The following is a 17,119-nucleotide window of genomic DNA, read 5'->3' on the forward strand; positions in this document are numbered from 1 at the left end:
TGGTAGAAGGAGATTGAGGAGCAGAGAATAAAGGAAGTTGAGGAAATGAGGGGGCGGGTGAGGAAGAGCGACTGCCCCTCAAGCCAGTATCCCTCTCCCACTCTAGGTTAGTGTTAGATCAGACCCCATGGGGGCTGTGTTTGGCTTGAGACCCAGTGCTGCATGAAAGATGCAAAGAATTGCACAGAAGTTAGATTAGAAAATGTAGTTTATTTAGAAAGTAAATGAGAGAGAGAGTGAAGATTCACTTCCCCAGGATAGGGGAGGGGGCCAGAGCTAGGAAACCATGGTGGCCATAGCTCAAGGAGCCACATGGCCAGACCATGGCTTAGCAAAGCCATGGCTAATGACTGGGGCAGGAGGTGGGGAGGGCAAGGCTTAGGAAAACATGGCCTGGCCAGTGTTTAGCAAAGCAATGGCTAGAAATTAAATTAGAGAGAGAGAGAGAGAGAGGAGATTCACCTCCCCAAGGTAGGGGAGGGAGCCAAAGTTGAGAAAACATGGTGGCCATAGCTCAACAAAACAATGGTGACTACTGTTTGAAGCTGAATGCCTTTTAAACCTTCCCCTTTATGGGGGCAGGTCGTTAAGGTGATTGGGTGGTAGTCTGCTCCATGTCATCTCAGAGGGCAGGTGAGCACAGGTACTGATAGACAGCAGGCAGATGGGTGGGTCAGTCACATGATGTTGCCATGTTGATGGGGTCTGTGTCATGAAGGGCATGAAGAACTGATTAGGTTAACTTGTTTACAAAACAAGCTTGACAAAAGCAAAGCCAAATGAAGACAGTGTCAGGCATCAAAAAAAAGACAAGCTGGGGAGAGGGTTGTAAAGCAATTATCAATAGAGAAACCTCTGAGAAACCTGTTCTGCCCTTGGCTAGTGATTAGAGGGTAAATTAAAAGTGCACTGCTAGAAAAACATGACAAAGCTAAGCAATGTTAAAATGGCTGCTCATTGGGTATATTGACTCCATGTTATGTCCTTTCAGTTAGATTCTTGGGCAGCAGGAGGTAGTTTTATAGTCCTGTGTGTGTGTGTGTGTGTGTGTGTGTGTGTGTGTGTGTGTGTGTGTTTGTGTAGCAGTGGAGTACGTGGGAGCAGCATCTGGCCTTTGTGTATGCCCCTACCCCCAGAGCCTCACCTCTCCAAATACTCTTTATGGTCTGGCCTTGCATATGTCACTATATCTGACCACCAAGCAAAGCCATGAAGCAGGAATGGCAAACGTCTTGGGATGCGGGGGCAGGGAAGCGATGAGAGATGCCACATCTCAGGAGAACAAGGCCCTGGTGTGCCAAGGGAGGGACTTTTCTGTTTCCAGCCTGGTTTTGTTTCCTCACAAGTTGAGCTGACTCTGGCTCCGAGGTCTCCTCAGCCTGGTAGGTGGCTTTGCTCATGGGTTTTTCTTGCCTCCGTTCCAGGTGTGTGTGGCTGCTGTGGTGCCCTACGTCCCAGGTACAAAAGGCTGGTTGACAACATCTTCCCTGAGGATCCCGAGGTGGGTCTTGTCTCCTGTGGGAGCTGCAGTTCTCCCCATCTAGGCAGGACGTCTGAGGACTGCCGGGTGTGGAAGGCAGGTCTCTCAGGGGCCCTGGCTCCTGGACCTTGCCAAACAGACCGACACCTGGGTCACAGCCCTGAGCAGTGGTGAGAGGGTGCTAGGGACATGAAGGATGAGGACATCTGGAACTTCAGAAGGCAGTTGGAAGCTCATTTGGGCAGACTTTTTGCCATTGCTGTCCAACGGCAACATCTTTCTCACACATGTATCTCTGGGCGGGCATTCCTTGAGCAGCTGACTCTCTGGCTGGTAATGTTTCCCAGCCGCTTAGTGTGAACACTCTCCTGCCCTGGGTTTGGCTCTGGAGCCCAACTCTCTATTCCTGGCTCCCTCCCTCCGGTGTCTGCCAGGCACGGAATGCCTGGGTCCTTAGTTTCCAAGCCACCGCTCCACCGTCAGGTTCTTTATGGGTCGCAGTCCAAGAAATGCCAGGATCTGATGTATTTGATTTGCTGTCTGGGAATCAATGGCCTCTTCTTGATGGGCAGTGGATCACATTTCCCACACCCTGGAGAATTCCCTAAGAGCTGGCAGAGCTGCCTTCTTCCTGTTCATGTCTTGGTGTGGGGTATCCAACATGATTTCATTCTGAGTCACTTTAAATGAAGCCTTGTCATTCATTCATACACAGTCACACACATGCACATATGTATGTGTGTGTGTATATGTGTATATATATATATATATATATATACACACACACATTACATATACATTATATATGTATATATAAAATATAAATATATACACACATATATACATTTATACCACTTACTATTCTTATGTATAACTGGCACATTGTAGGCTACATTGTGAGTTCATATGTTTTAATCATCTGTGTACCCCTGAAACCCACTTGTTGTCTGGTACCTGCATAACGGGTACTCTGTAAATGTTGATTCAGTTGAATGATTATTGACTTCTAGACTTGAACTCATCTATAGTGGCCATGGTGAGCACACACTGTCATCTCTTACAGGATGGCCTGGTGAAGACCAACATGGAGAAGCTAACCTTCTACGCCCTCTCAGCTCCAGAGAAACTGGATCGTATTGGTGCCTACCTGTCCGAGAGGCTCATCCGTGATGTGGGTCGTCATCGATATGGGTAAGTCTTACGGGGAGGAGGGAGAGATGGCCTTCAGAAACTGTATTCTGTTGTTAGCCTAAACATAGGGTCTGTCTAAGAAAGTGATCATAGGTTGGATTACCCAACAGACCAAGACACTGGGGACAGGGACTGAGGAGTGTAACCGTGTGCCCTTCCAAAGGCAAGATAAGATGGGATGCTCTTGCCAAGGTTTTGGAAAAGGAATGCTGGTTTCCTAGGACAGTCTCCATTCACCCCTCGGATTTCTATACAGAAGCCTTTACAGGTTCTGGACCTTAGAAAATGTGTGTAGTCTAGAATGCTCTGCTATCCTCGTTAAACCTAGTCTGCCTCATTCCACTTACTGTCCTAAAAAGGAAGGAAGAGTCATCTCCATTCCAGTCAGCAGGCAAGGGTAGGGGCAATTTGTCCATTAAAAATACACTTCAGTGAAATATTTATCAATCTTCCGAGAGGAAAATACTTTCTATGTTTAGAAGAGAGAAGAAATCTTAAAGAAAATGACTGTTCAATAGATTTAACTGTTTAAAAATTTAAATATTTTGATGTTAAAAAAGAAACACTCAAAACTTAAAAGGCAAGCAGCAAAGAGTATTTTCAAAAAAATAAGACAGGATTCAAACTTGTTTTTTAGTAGCTCATAGCAAATAGTTGAGATGGCATGGGGAAATTGAGGTACAGAAAGATTTGAGGCAAGGACCACAAATAAGCAGCTCACAGAGGAGGAGACAGAACATGTTGCAAACATGGGAAAATATTCCAGTCGGCTTACAATCAAAGATGTGTATTGAAACACTAAGATGCCATCTTATCAAATTGATTTTTAAAAGTAAATATAATTTTCAGTATTGAACTCCCACTCTGAGATGGCAAAATGGGAGGCACTTTCATACTATTCTAGAAAGAGTATAAATTGGTTGAAACTTTCTAGAAAGTAATTTTGAAAGATATGTCAAGAGCTTCAAAAACACTTATGTTCTGTAACCGAGTAATTCCATTTCTATTCATCTATCCCCAAAAATCTGTCTACATTTACACATGGAGATGTTCATAATGGTGTTTTTTACAATAATGAAAAAGACAGCTGGGCATGATGACTCTCACCTATAATCCCAGCACTTTGGGAGGCCAAGGTGGGAGGATTGCCCAGGGGTTCAAGACCAGTCTGGCTAACATAGTGAGAACCTGTCTCTACAAAAAATTAGCCAAATGTGGTGGCATACACCTGTGCTCTCAACTACTTGGAAGCAGAAGGATTACCTGAGCCCAGAAGATTGTGCCACTGCCCTAAACCTGAGAGACATAGTGAGAGCCTAACTCAAAAATAAATAAATAAACAAAAATAAAAAATAAAGCAAAAGTGGAAGTAGCTTAGATCTCCAGCACAAGGAGACTAGTTCAATAAATTATGGTGTAACATTTGGTAAAATGTTAACTAGTCAATTAAAAAGCTATTTATAAAGATGCTTTCCATATAATATGGGAAATGACAACGTAAATGAAAATTAGAATGCATAATTATGTAGACAGTATTCACAATCAAGTTAAAAAAATAAATAACAACAAATCTCAATGGCTAGAAAATATAGTAAAAACAAATATACCAGTATGTTAGGGGTATTCATTTTGTGAGCAGTGTGGCTCGGTTTTTTTTGTTTGGTTTTGTTTTCTATCTACTTTTGCTAAGTGTTTCCTAAATATTCTCTATTATGCATGTGTTGCTTATACAATAAAAACAGTGAACTGCAGGGCACCCTATATTTGCTGCCCTACCATGATGCCACAATCCAGAGACAGGATGTCAGGAGAATGCTAAGCTGTCCCTGATGGTGTTGCTCACAGGCCTGAGGGTTAGGCAGGTGCAGGGCAGCTGTTCCTGTTGGTTCTGTTCTCCACGGAGTCTTGTATATCCTTCCTCTACTTTCCTCTGCTCCTGCCTTTCTCCTGGAGACTCTTACTCTCTTTTAGTTTGGATGACGGAAGAAGCCTTGGAGATTGTCACCCTGCTCCCCATCTTTCCTGTTCTGGTCCCTCCAGGTTAACACTGCCGGATATGATCTTCATCCCACAGATGCCAAGCTAGACTCTCCTAGCTCTTGTAGAATAAAATCCAGGCTCCTCAGCTTGCCTTCTGGGGTCTTTCACAACCTGGCCCTAATCCGACTCTCTGGGCCTTCTGCCTCTGGGCTTCTATGGTGCTTTCTCACCTTGGCCCCCACTTGATGAACCACTCTCACTGTCTCTCAGCCTCACTACCCTCCAAGTTCCCTTCCTTGTAGTGGGGAAGATGGAGCAAGCCTGAACTAGAGTGAGGTATGCATGGAAACCTCACCCTGTTGACAGGGTACAGAGATTTAGAAAGCACAGACCCCACCAGCAGATCTTAAATCAAACCACTTGTGGTGTAAAAGCAGTCCCAAAAGCAATACATTTCCACAATCATTTTATATAATGCAATTAGGTCACATGCTCAACAAGAGCATGGATATACTGTGCGTGCTGATTATATAAAGGGCCTTGACATGTTGTAAATTATACTCAAACAAGGAAGAATGACTTTATCCTAGACTGAACCTAAAACGAATATGCTAGCTCTCACATTAAACATTTAATACTAATTCTGCCTGCCCTCTGCAGTGATGATTCTCTCTGCAGTGATGATCTCTGAAAAATGTCCTGTAGCCAGCAGAGCCACTTAGAATCATTCTGCTGCCCTTAGAACTGCAATTCAAATTTAGTATCTTTCTGTTAAAAATAGCCATTGCAGTATCTAAGTGTTTAAAGCCTAAAGGCCTCACTGAGGGCTTTGTCCATAAACATTTGGAGAAGAAAATCTTTTCCCTCTGATCTCTTGTTCTCTCTCCTTGGCCTCCCTGTCTTTTCCCACCCAACACCACATACATCATCATTTTCTTCCTGGTCACTGATGGCAGTTTTGGAAGAGCAAAATATTCATACTCAGACAGTGTGAGAGGCTATGTCTCCCTGTCATAATGCAGGTGTCTGTATTTATGATTTGACCTTACGGACACGAACCTCAGATGTGGGCCCGGTGGTAGAACCACTGTTTGGGCCCCACTGCCTCCCTGCATTGTCACCGCATTCCAGCTGCGCGTGCCCTCTGGTTCATAGGTGCTTGGCATTGATGGGGGGAGGCAGCCAAATGCGGGCAGAGTGAGACTAAGATGTGAATTTCTAGGTATTGTTCATTGGGGTGGAAGATGATGGGCAGTGACATGCAGAACAGTAAAAGGTAGGCGGTCCTTGTATTTTTCTTCTTCCTCTTTGTTCATTTCCTTTCCAGGTCAGCCCAAGCACTAATATACCCACCCCCAGAAACTGGAGAGCAGGGGAGGGAATGGCAGTGCTGGGTGAGACTCAAGTCAGTGGACAGTGACCACTGAGCCGTGACAGGTGCAGAAAGCTGTACTAGATGCTGTCAGAACCCCCAAGATGCTGTCAGAACACGCACTCTCACCCAACCCAAGACCGAGGGATGAAGACACCATGCCAAAAAGGCTTGCACCACTCTCACCTAAGGATCCTGGCCCTGGGGGTGATGCAGTGGGGCTCCTGAGATATACATACTCCCCAGAAGGACCCAGAACCTGGTTGCAGGATGACTGACCTTCAGATAGAGATACTGCAGACTCCTACCAGATGAGAAGGGGTCATCTTTCCCTTCCTCTGCTGAGGTCAACTTCCTCTTCCTACTTCTGGGCTCCTACAACCCATAAGGTTCTGCCCAGGAGCAGGCTGACCAAATACATTCAAATTGCCCAGAATAAGTGGCTCTATGTCAAGGCCCCTGCTCTCTGAGTAAGGCCCTATTAAAACTGCTTCCCTCTTCCTGCCCACTGACCCTGAATCTGCCTTTCCTCTCCAACTAAGTCTGGTGCCCAGACTTTCCATCCTGCTCCCCTTCCCTGGAGGCTCAGTTTCGCCCCTGGTTTCTAGGGCCACTCCTGACTAAGTACAAGGTATCTGAGCAGAACCAGCCACCTATCCTGGGACTCCATACAAGGTACTTCTTGCCTGTCTCCTAAACACCAGGCTCCTGTGTATTTTCCTCAATTATTATAACCTTCTGTTTTGGTGTCTGACCCTGAGTTCCTCCTGTTATAGCCTGCCAAGTGCCCTCTCCTGGCCTCCATTGCTACCTGTGAACCTCAGTCTATCCCTGACTCCTTGAGTTCCACCCTCCTCACATGATGGAAGCCCTAATAGGACATCTGGTACCCTTGATTGTCAACTGCTGCTGTGGTCTGTAACCTACTCTGCCTTCACCTGTGGCCCCAGCTCCCTCCTACCTCATCCTGCTCCAAGTACTCCCAGCTAGGCCAGTTCGGACCCCCAGAGCTGTTGCAACTTTAGACTGTTTCTGGGAAACCAACCCCAGATCAGATCTCTGCTGGTAGTAACCCTCTGACCCTAACCCTGTTGAGTAGTAATAACCTTCTGACCCCGACCCTGGGAACCCCATACTCTATTCCTTTTGAGAGTATAGCCCTAACAGGTAGGACTTTCTTGGGAAGGTTATAATAAAGTAATTCAAACATGAAGAGCATTGGACTAGGGGCTTCCCAGGTCCGATTGACTTCTAATTCTCTAAGATACTTTTAAATCTCAAGTTCAAGTTCATAACTACAAACATTCCATCCTTAGTATTGGGATCAGAGATGGGGAACAAAGGATAGTGTATTCAAAGACATAGGCCTTACACTTCGTGACTTTTCTTCTTCACTTCTACCATAATTTTCACCTTCTACTAAAATGGAAAATTTCTACTTTTCACTCCTGGTAAGTAGCCAGTTTCCCCCCCCCTCCCCCCAGCATTTGGATGGTTTTTCCATATCAGGATTTTCTGGAATTTTTTTACAGGAAGAGGAAAAGCTCTGAGGTTTGGGAGGTCTTCTAGTTTCTTCTCTTGCCTAACCCCACTCCACCCCTTCCTTTGCCTCATTTAAACTCTGTAATAATGGCAGAATGCCGCAGACCCCTTCATGCAGAAGGATGCTGAGATGATTCATAAGAGAAGAGAATCTCACGCTGCCTGCCCTCATTTCCTACCTGCCATGCTTGGCTGTGTGAGTGTGTCCGGGTCTCTCTGCAGGGAAATCCTGCCCTCTTTGGAAGGGCTCCAGCCCAGTCTGCTTCCCCAACACTGCAGGATTCAGTCTCTGCCCCACCAACCTGTACAGTGGACCTGAAATCTGCTGGGTGTGAGTATGCGAGGCATGGCAGGTTTCCTGGACTGTGATTGGGATGGGCTCTGAAGGGCAAAGCTGTAGACCAAGGAATGGCTGGCCACGGAGCGGGAAGGGGAATGGCAGGCATGGCTCCTGTTTTCCAGAGGAGCTGAGAGAGCCAAGGCTGCCTTTGTATTTAGAAGACACTCTATAGGTGGAGCATGATTTGATCCATTTGGAAATGGGCCCAGAAACAATCATTTAATAATATTTAATATTTGTATTTAATACTATGAAATAATGCAATAATAGTCAACTCAGCTCATCTAGATGAAAGAAATAAACATTTTATAAAAGTGGAGAAGAACATTTCAGTGTATGGATGCTATTGTTTTTACAGTTGCTTGGTACAGAAGTAAGAAATGGTATCTAATATCTGAGGCAGTTTGGCTCATGTCTAAGGCTGTTTGCACCATGTAATAATCTGAAATTATGCAGCTATTCCAAGAAGTGTTGTAGAACCTTGTGTTATGGCCTTGTGATAACTCTAGATATTGCCGTATAATCGTTCTTCCTGTGGTATCTTTTTGTTTTAAAAACTTCATTAAAAAAAAAAAGACAAAGACTAGCTAATCAAGAATTTTAAATATCTGCCTAACATTCAATGATGAATATGAGTTGGATCAAGACATAAAGAACAAATCTCTTAACTCATCCCTTATTATATATAGAACATATGAACTTAACTTTAGAGTTTCAGGCAACTTTAACATTTGAAAAACCTTAGCTTTACTGCAGTCTTGTAAGAGAGACATTTTTTGACTTAGAAAGCATTAACCTGACTCCTTGGCATCTCAGTTAGGTTTTGGAATTTCTGTTTACTTTATGTCCCCAGTATTTTCTTTGTATTATTCCACATAATTGAACTTTACAAGTAGAAGGATCACCATCCTGTAATGAGCATATAAACCCAAACTCTGAGTCCATGACATCTTTTGGTGATCACACCTCTATCTAACTCTTACTTCTAACTCTTACATCTCTTTCCTGTGAGGTCGGTCACTTGATTTGCTTTGGATTGTCTCAGGATTCACCTGTATTTGCACTGTCAGGTTTCTAGAGCACTCCTAAACCTGATTATTGGATGCCTGTGCTATTTAGGGTACAAAGAGACTCAAAAAGACTGTGTCTCCAGCAATAGGGAAGTTGTTTTCCCTTCTTTTATGCCACAGTCTGGAGTGGACCAGTGGGCTTTGCTCCATGAGGTCATTCAGGGATCTCCAGCATGTGGCTTTCCAGTTGTTGCCACTTCCCAGTTGGTAGGAAGAAGAAAGAGAGGACATGGAAGACAATCCTGTCTTATAAGCAAGAGATGCTGACATTGTTCACATCATTTCCCCTGGTTTTAATGGCAATGTTTTAGTCACGGGGCCTCAACTAGCAACAAAAAAGACTGGGAAATGCAGTCCCTGGTGAGCAGCCACATGCACAGGTAAAATTCTAAATTACTAGGGCAAGGGAGGAAGCAGATTATAGGGGAGATATCCACCATTCTGCCCCAGAAACCTAACTCTTTAAAGGAAATTATAAAGAATAATTTCTGACAGATTTAAAATGGCATCCTCATTAGAAGTTTAAAAATAAAAACTCTTTCCAATGAATGCCTACCATGTTTTCTTTAGAATGCTAATGAATTGTAAGTGAGGGATGTATCTAATGCTTTGTAAGTGAGGGATATATCTTTCATGATGTGAAACCTTACTAGCTGTGTCACTTTCTTTTTTTTTTTTTTTTTTTGAGTTGGAGTCTCACTCTGTCACCCAGGTTGGAGTGCAGTGGCATGCCCTCAGCCACCAGAGCCTTGACCTGCTGGGCTCAGGCAATCCTTCTGCCTCAGCCTTCCAAGAAGCCAGAACTACAAGTGTGTGCTACCACACCCAGCTAATTTTTTTTATTTATTATAGAGACGAGGTCTCACCATGTTGCCCAGGCTGGTCTCAAACCTGCGGGCTCGGGCAATCCTCTCACCTTGACCTCCCAAAGTGCTGGCATTATAGGCTTGAGCCACTACACCCAACCAGCTGTGTCACTTTCATGGAACATATATTGAGCTTGAGTTTAGAGGTGCCTTTCTAATCCTTATTAGAAATTGGATTCTTGGCTGGGTGCGGTGGCTCAGTCTGTAATCCCAGCACTTTGGGAGGCCGAGGCAAAAGGATTGCCTGAGCCCAGGGGTTCAAGATCAGCCTGGGCAACTTGGTGAGACTTCGTCTCTACAATAAATCACAAAAACTAGCCAGGCATGGTGGCGTGCATCTGTAGTTCCAGCTACTACTGAGGTGAAAGGATCGTCTAAACCCAGCAGGTCGAGGCTTCGGTGGCCATGAGCATGCCACTGTACTCCAGCCTGGGCAACAAGAGTGAGACTCCAACTCAAAAAAAAAAAAGAAATTGGATTCTTGGCATTTAAGAAAGGCATTAAGGAAGACAACAACTGGGATAATTAGGAGTTGTCCTTTGAAGGCTAGTTTGGGGGAGATTTGGTATATTTAACACAGAGAAGAGCAAGAATAATGAATAAGATTGTTATTTTCAAGTAGTTGAAGGGCTGCAGGTAGGAGAACATGTGTCTTTTGTTGTTGTTGTTGTTGCTTCTGAAAGAAGAATTGTGAATATAGAATCGAGGTTGCTAGGCTTTAGCTTGGAATATAAAGAAGTTTTTATTCCGTGGTCAAAAATCTAATGAACTGACTCAGCTATTCATTATGGGATGTTGTGTATTTCCAGTTTCCAAAGGTATTTACTGAGTTTTAGATTTGAGAAGATTTGTTCAAGTAGTTTTATGGACTTAGAGTTCCTACAGAGCACCTTCTTCATAGGGAAAAAGATGTCTATCCTGTGTCTGTCTTGTCTTTGGTGCCCCCTGGGTAGGGAGTATCACCTAAATGTGGTAATGCTATTAGCTTTGTTGTTTGTGCAGCACTTCGTCATCATAGAATTTCTAAGGTTTTCAAATACAAAACTTGCAAATTTTCAATCCCTTTTTTTTGTTTTTGTTTTTTGAGTCAGAGTCTCACTCTTTTGCCCAGGTGGAGTACAGTGGTACAGTCACAGCTACCACAGCCTTGACCTCCTGGGTTCAGGTAATCCTTCTGCCTCAGCCTTCCACGTAGCTGGAACCACAGGTGCATGCTACCACACCCAGCTAATTTATTTATTTATTGTAGAGATGAGGTCTCACCATGTTGCCCAGGTCGATTTCGAACTCCTGGCCTCAGGCAATCCCCTCGCCTCAGTCAAAGTGCTGGGATTATAGACGTGAACCACCAAGCCTGGCCATAAATTTTCTATTCCTTAATCTGGACAGTTGGCTGGTCCTCAGGCTCATCTCAGATTCTTCATAAAGTTCTTGACTTCCAACTTAAGCCATCTCTCTTCATCTTTGTGAGATGTCATGTGTGATTTCCTTGTGGTATTTTCCCTTTAAAGGAAAATATCTGTGTATTTATCTCATCCATCTGCCTCTCAGCTCCTTAACTTGAAGACTGTCTTCCTCATCCTCACACCCCTGCATGACTAGGACTGAGTCTTTCCTCAGTGGACACTCCACAAACACTTACTGACTTGGATTGAGTAATTCTCCACTCTCACAGAGTTCTGATTCAGAATGTGCTCTTCTGGGCACCAATCCTTGCTGCTTGTGTTTACTCATGAAGAGGGATAGCTCCTCCGACCAGGAGGAGTTCTCAATCTGTAAAATTAGGACTGGATTCATCGGTCCTTAGACTAACCTCCACCCCCAAGCTCTCCTTCATTCTGATTCTCATTTCTGGATGGGCATAGACACTTGTTGGAATGGCGGCCCAGACATTGGCAGCCTTTGGAGAAGCCTCATGACCCAGATGCTGCCCATGAGGTCAGCACACTAACACCTCACGTGTCCCTGTCAGGCGGCAGGGGTGGAAGGGATGCCGCCAGTGACGACCATGTGCTGCTTTCTCTAGGTATGTGTGCATTGCCATGGAGGCGCTAGACCAGCTGCTCATGGCCTGCCACTGCCAGAGCATCAACCTCTTCGTGGAGAGTTTCCTCAAGATGGTGGCCAAGCTGCTGGAGTCGGAGAAGCCCAACCTGCAGATCCTCGGCACCAACTCGGTAAGAAGTGGCCCAATTGGAATCCTGGGGTAGATGCGGGGGAGTGGAGACCTCTGGGTCAGTGTCGTTATGTTCTGTTCCTATTTGGTCCCTGACCCTAAGTACAACACACTCCTTGTTTTAGTGTCCCCCTTGTGTAAACGAAGTGTTTCATTTTTAATTTAAATAAATATCATTTAGTGTATGTATTATAATTTATTTAAATATATGATAAAATAATTCTTAAAAATAAAATTTCACCATTTTCAAGCCTACAATTTTAAAGCCTGGTGGTTTGTATATTACAAGACTATGCGACCATCAATGCCATCTAATGTATTTATCTTCAAACTTTTTGTACTATCAGATTTTTCCCTTAAATAATTTTAGGTAGGGCCCCCAAGAGGCATAAAATAGATTGAAACAGAGCCATTTCTTTGAGGGCAGGGGGTGCCTGGGGCTCTCACAACTCAGTAGTCCATGGGCCATGCTTTGAAAGCTGGTCTAGGTTACACCTCTTTCAAAGATTGAGTAAACTGATTCCACAGGACAAAGGCACAGGATCAGTGGAGAGACCGTGGGGAAGCAGGAAACAGGGCTTCTGGCTTAGTTCTGCCCTTCCCTAGCTGTGAAACCTCGAGCAGGTTACCTTTTATGGGCCCTAGTCTTTTCATCGATACCATGAGCAGACTGAACTCGGTCTCTGTGCATTCTCCGAGCTCTCTAATGCCAGTCTCAGTACAAGTGGCTGCAATCGTGATTTTGAGAGAAGGGCTTTCGCATGTGTCATGAACTCCCAGCTTCATGTGTGTATCTACACACGCTCGAATGTTCTGGTTGCTTTCTGTAACTTCTTGCCCTCTCTTCTGTTCCCTTCCCGTCAGGAAGTATTTTCAGCTCCAGGTCTTCAAGTACCTTAGTAGCTATTATTTCACAGGTTTTGGTTGATGCCTTTATCTGTCTACAGATTTCACAAAAGAAAAGTTTAAGGTTTGCCCCCTTGGCATTCCCAATCTGAATTTTTATTGCACAGGTCAGAACTGCTTTTCTGTTCTACGTAAGTTGATGTAACCAGAAGAGAGTCTTCCAACTTTCCTTCCAAGCATCAAGAGAAGCAACTTTCTTTTTCTTCTCTCTGTGAACCAGCTGCCTTTGACAGATTACATCTACAGTAGCTGAGGAGAAAGTCCTTTGTCAGGTTGCCCTGGCAACATCTTCAGATACCATTTTAGTTGTCTTGTGTAAGATAACTACAGTCTAGAAGAGAACATCTGAAGGAAAAATAAAGCAACCATCGTGCATATGTGGGGGCCACAGAAGCAGGTGGCCACCAGCACTAGCTTTCCCCACAGCAGATCCTAGCCCGGGGTGGGTGTTTTGTTAGCTACAGCCTCGAAAATTTAGTGTCCTGCAAATTCCCCACACAGGAAGTCATTGCATCATTCCAAGAACAAGTCAACTAATGATTGCTGCATACAGACAATGAAGATTAGATAAGAACAGGCGATCACGAGTAAGTTCAGTCAAATATTTGCAATAGATGAAGAGTCTAGATTGGGAGGCAGCATTTTCTAGTGTTGTCCCTATCTGGATGCTCCTCCCAGCTCTCTAAGGCCGGGACATTCTCTAGCCTTCCTTAAAAAAGCGTTCTTTTACTCGTCATCATTTTATACCTGCCAGCATGCAAGTAAGACCAGCAAGACCTGGTCTTGACATCATCTTAGAGAATCTAACCTGGGAGTTTCAGACTGGTTTTCAGGGGAAGTCAGGGCTTTGTTGGGGCACAGGAGAACTGAGAGAGGAAAGATAAAAGGCTCTGGGCCCTTTATTTGTGTGTCATCCAGCAGCCAGCTCCTTGTAACGATGTGTATGGAAATTAGCTGCATTTTATTTGGATAAATGGTTTTGCTACTAGGAAATCAAAAGAAAGAGAAGGAGGGAAAGGAAGAAAGAGAAAAGGAAAGAAAAAGACAAGCACTGAGCCCACTGAACCCTTCCTTTTGCTGAATTTCTCTGCCTGAAAATGGAGGCCCAGAGAAATCTGTGCTTACACAACTAGAGTCCTGGCTTTAGACAGCATTTATTCAGCCCCTGTTTGTCTGTTTTCCCTAGTTGACAAGGTCAGAGGCCCCTCACCAGGCACCCCATTGTGGAGTCCTCTCCCTGGAACCCAAAGCATAGCACCCAGCCTTGCAATCAGACTCATTCGATCACAAAGCAACCTGAGGCCTTATGGGTAGAACATTGAGAAAAAGCCTCACCCTGAGCCAACTCTGCCTCCCTGTAGCTTTTCTCTCAGACCTGGCTTTGCTGCCTAAATTGGTTTGGGACAGATTTCCCCTCTGTAGAGTCTCTTCAGAAAACTCTACCACCTTCAGGGTCCCCAGACCTGGTCTATAATCGAGTCTTCTGGAGAGCTTTGGAAACCTACAGATCAACCAGACTCACATCTCTGGAGGGAGGGACCTAGGAGTCTGTATATTTTAGCTTCTCGTGTGGCACTGTTAGCCAGGTTTGGGAACCACTGACCCACTACAGTCTTAAACCTGTACTAGATTCCTTCCTTCCTTCCTTCCTTCCATCCGTCCGTCACTCTTCCTTCCCTCCTCTCCTTTTTTTCTAATGATACACTAAAAATATTGTCTGATAATGCCAAGATCCTTTATATAAACAACCTATTAGCCTAGCGTATACAAATAGTAAAATATTAAGAAGATTTATGGATTTAAAGTTTGTACTTTCACTCCTACCTCACACCATATACAAAAATTAACTCAAAATAGACTGGGTGTGCTGACTCAAGTCTGTAATCCCAGCACTTTGGGAGGCCAAGGCAGGAGGATTGCTTGAGCACAGGAGTCTGAGACCAGCCTGGGCAGCAAAGCAAGACCCCGTTTCTACAAAAAATGAAAAGCATTAGCCGGGCATGGTGGTTTGTGCCTCCCAGCTACTTGGGAAGCTGAGGTGGGAGGATTGCCTGAGTCTAGGATGTCGAGGCTGCAGTGAGCCATGATCATGCAATTGCACTCCAGCCTGGGCAACAGAGCAAGACCCTGACTCCAAAAAAATTAACTGAAAATAGATCAAAGGCCTAAATACAAGAGCTAAAACTATTAAACTCTTAGAAGAAACTATAGGGGTAAATCTTCATGATCTTGGAGATTTGGCAATGTACTCTTAGATATGGCATCAAAATCAAAGCAACTAAAGAAAAAACTTAGATAAATTGGATTTCACCAAAATTTAAAACTTTTATGCATTAAAGGATACAATAAAGAAAATAAAAAACTGCAGTACTATTTGCAATAGCAAAAACATGGAACCAACTATGCTGCCCACTGAAACTGGACTGGATAAAAAAAAAAAATGTGGTACATATACACAATGGACTAATATGCAGCCATAAAGAAGAACAAACATAGGGACTTGGCAGCAACGTGGATGGATCTAGAGTCTATCATACTCCGTGATCTATCACAGAAACAAAGAACAGAGTACTACATGTTCTCACGCAAAAGCAGACCCTGAACATTTACCATAATATTATAAGAAAGGGATTGGCAGTAGCAGGATATTACCGGGTAGGGGACGGGGACACAAACATCAATAGGGGTACCCGATCTCACACCAGGCAAAGTGGGGACCAAAGAGAGGCCCAAACTTTACCTGTACAATGACCACTTGTATACCTAATCCTGAATTATACCCCACATCTTTAAAATAAATAAATAAAAAGCTTAATTTTAAAAAAAGAAAGAAAATAAAAATACAAACCACTGAATGGAATAAAATATTTATCAATCATATATCTGACAAGAATCCAGTAACCAGAATATACAAAAAATTCTTAAAACTCAACAACAGGGCAACCTCCTTGGGTCCTCTTCTGCTGTGGGAGCTTTTCTGTCTTCTCAATAAATCCTGCTTTCTCCAAAAAACAAAAACAAAAAAATCTCAAAAACAAAAAGGCAACCCAACTAAAACTGAACAAAGGACTTTATTAGATATTTCTCCAAAAATGATATACAAATGGCCAACAAACACACAAAAGGATACTTAATATTACTAATCATTAAGAAAATACCAACCAAAACTGCAATAAGATACTACTTCACACCCACTAGGATGGCTATTTAAAACACACATGTGTGCAGAAGATGACAAGTGTTGGCAAGGATTTATAGAAACTGGAACCCATGTTCATTGCTGACAGAAATGTAAAATAGTACGATCCCTAATGGAAAACACCTTGGTGGTTCCTCAAAAAGTTAAACATACAGAATTATCATATGATCCAGAAACTCCTCTTAGGTATATCCCCAAGTTAATTGAAAACAAGTACTCAAATACTTGTATACAAATGTTCATAGCAACGCTATATACAATAGTCAAAAGGTAGAAACAATCCCAAAGATCACTTATTCTATGATTCTTTTTATATGGAATATTCCAAATAGGTAAATCTATAGGGACAGAAAGTAGATTTGTATTTGCCAGGGAATGGGGGAGAGAGAAATGGAGAGCAACTGATTCATGGGTATAGGGCTATTTGAGGGGGATGGTGAAAATGTTTTGGTTATAAAACATTGTGAAGCCGGGCTCGGTGGCTCAGCCTATAATCCCGCGCCTTTGGGAGGCTGAGGTGAGTGGATTGCCTGAGCCCGCGGGTTCGAGACCTGCCTGGGCAACTTGACAAGACCTCATCTCTACAATAAATCAAAAATCAGCCAGGCATGGTAATGCGCACCTGTAGTTCTAGCTACTTGGAAGGCTGAGGCGGAAGGATCGACGGAGCCCAGCAGGTCGAGACTGCGGCGGCCGGCCACTGTACTGCAGTCTGGGCGACACTGAGACTCCAACTCAAAAAAGAAAAAAAAAATTGTGAATATATCAAATGCCACTAAATTGAGCACCTTAAAATGATTAATTTTATGTTATGTGAATTTTATCTCAATGTTTTAAAAATTGCACTTTCAGCTCTGAGTGACCAAAGTCAATGGCATATAGGCATTTGTGCTTTTACTATGCCACAACTTCAAATCCAGCACACTCTGAGGCTGGTGCAAAAGTGAGTCACTTAGTTGGTACTGGAGAGGGTGGCTCGCCTACAGCATGTGAGAGA

General features: G+C 43.7%; 1 protein-coding gene across 4 annotated transcripts in view; it reads left to right on the forward strand.

Moving 5' to 3' along the window:
* The first annotated feature begins 1,423 nt into the window (after window positions 1-1,423).
* EFR3B (EFR3 homolog B) overlaps window positions 1,424-17,119 on the forward strand; it is a 56,292-nt gene continuing 40,596 nt past the window's right edge. For 2 of the 4 annotated variants that reach the window (XM_021713502.1, XM_021713503.1), the window contains exons 1-3: window positions 1,430-1,501; window positions 2,544-2,671; window positions 11,868-12,018. In XM_021713502.1, the coding sequence (XP_021569177.1) occupies window positions 2,565-2,671; window positions 11,868-12,018 (258 nt within the window). In that variant the 5' untranslated portion in view covers window positions 1,430-1,501; window positions 2,544-2,564. Of the gene's footprint in view, window positions 1,502-2,543; window positions 2,672-11,867; window positions 12,019-17,119 lie in introns of those variants that run through there. The other 2 variants (XM_008060285.2, XM_008060286.1) reach the window with 2 other exon arrangements.

The sequence above is a fragment of the Carlito syrichta genome, unplaced genomic scaffold, assembly GCF_000164805.1.
Source record: "Carlito syrichta isolate Samal-C Ts95f unplaced genomic scaffold, Tarsius_syrichta-2.0.1 Scaffold304574, whole genome shotgun sequence".
In the NCBI taxonomy this organism is placed as follows: domain Eukaryota; kingdom Metazoa; phylum Chordata; class Mammalia; order Primates; family Tarsiidae; genus Carlito; species Carlito syrichta.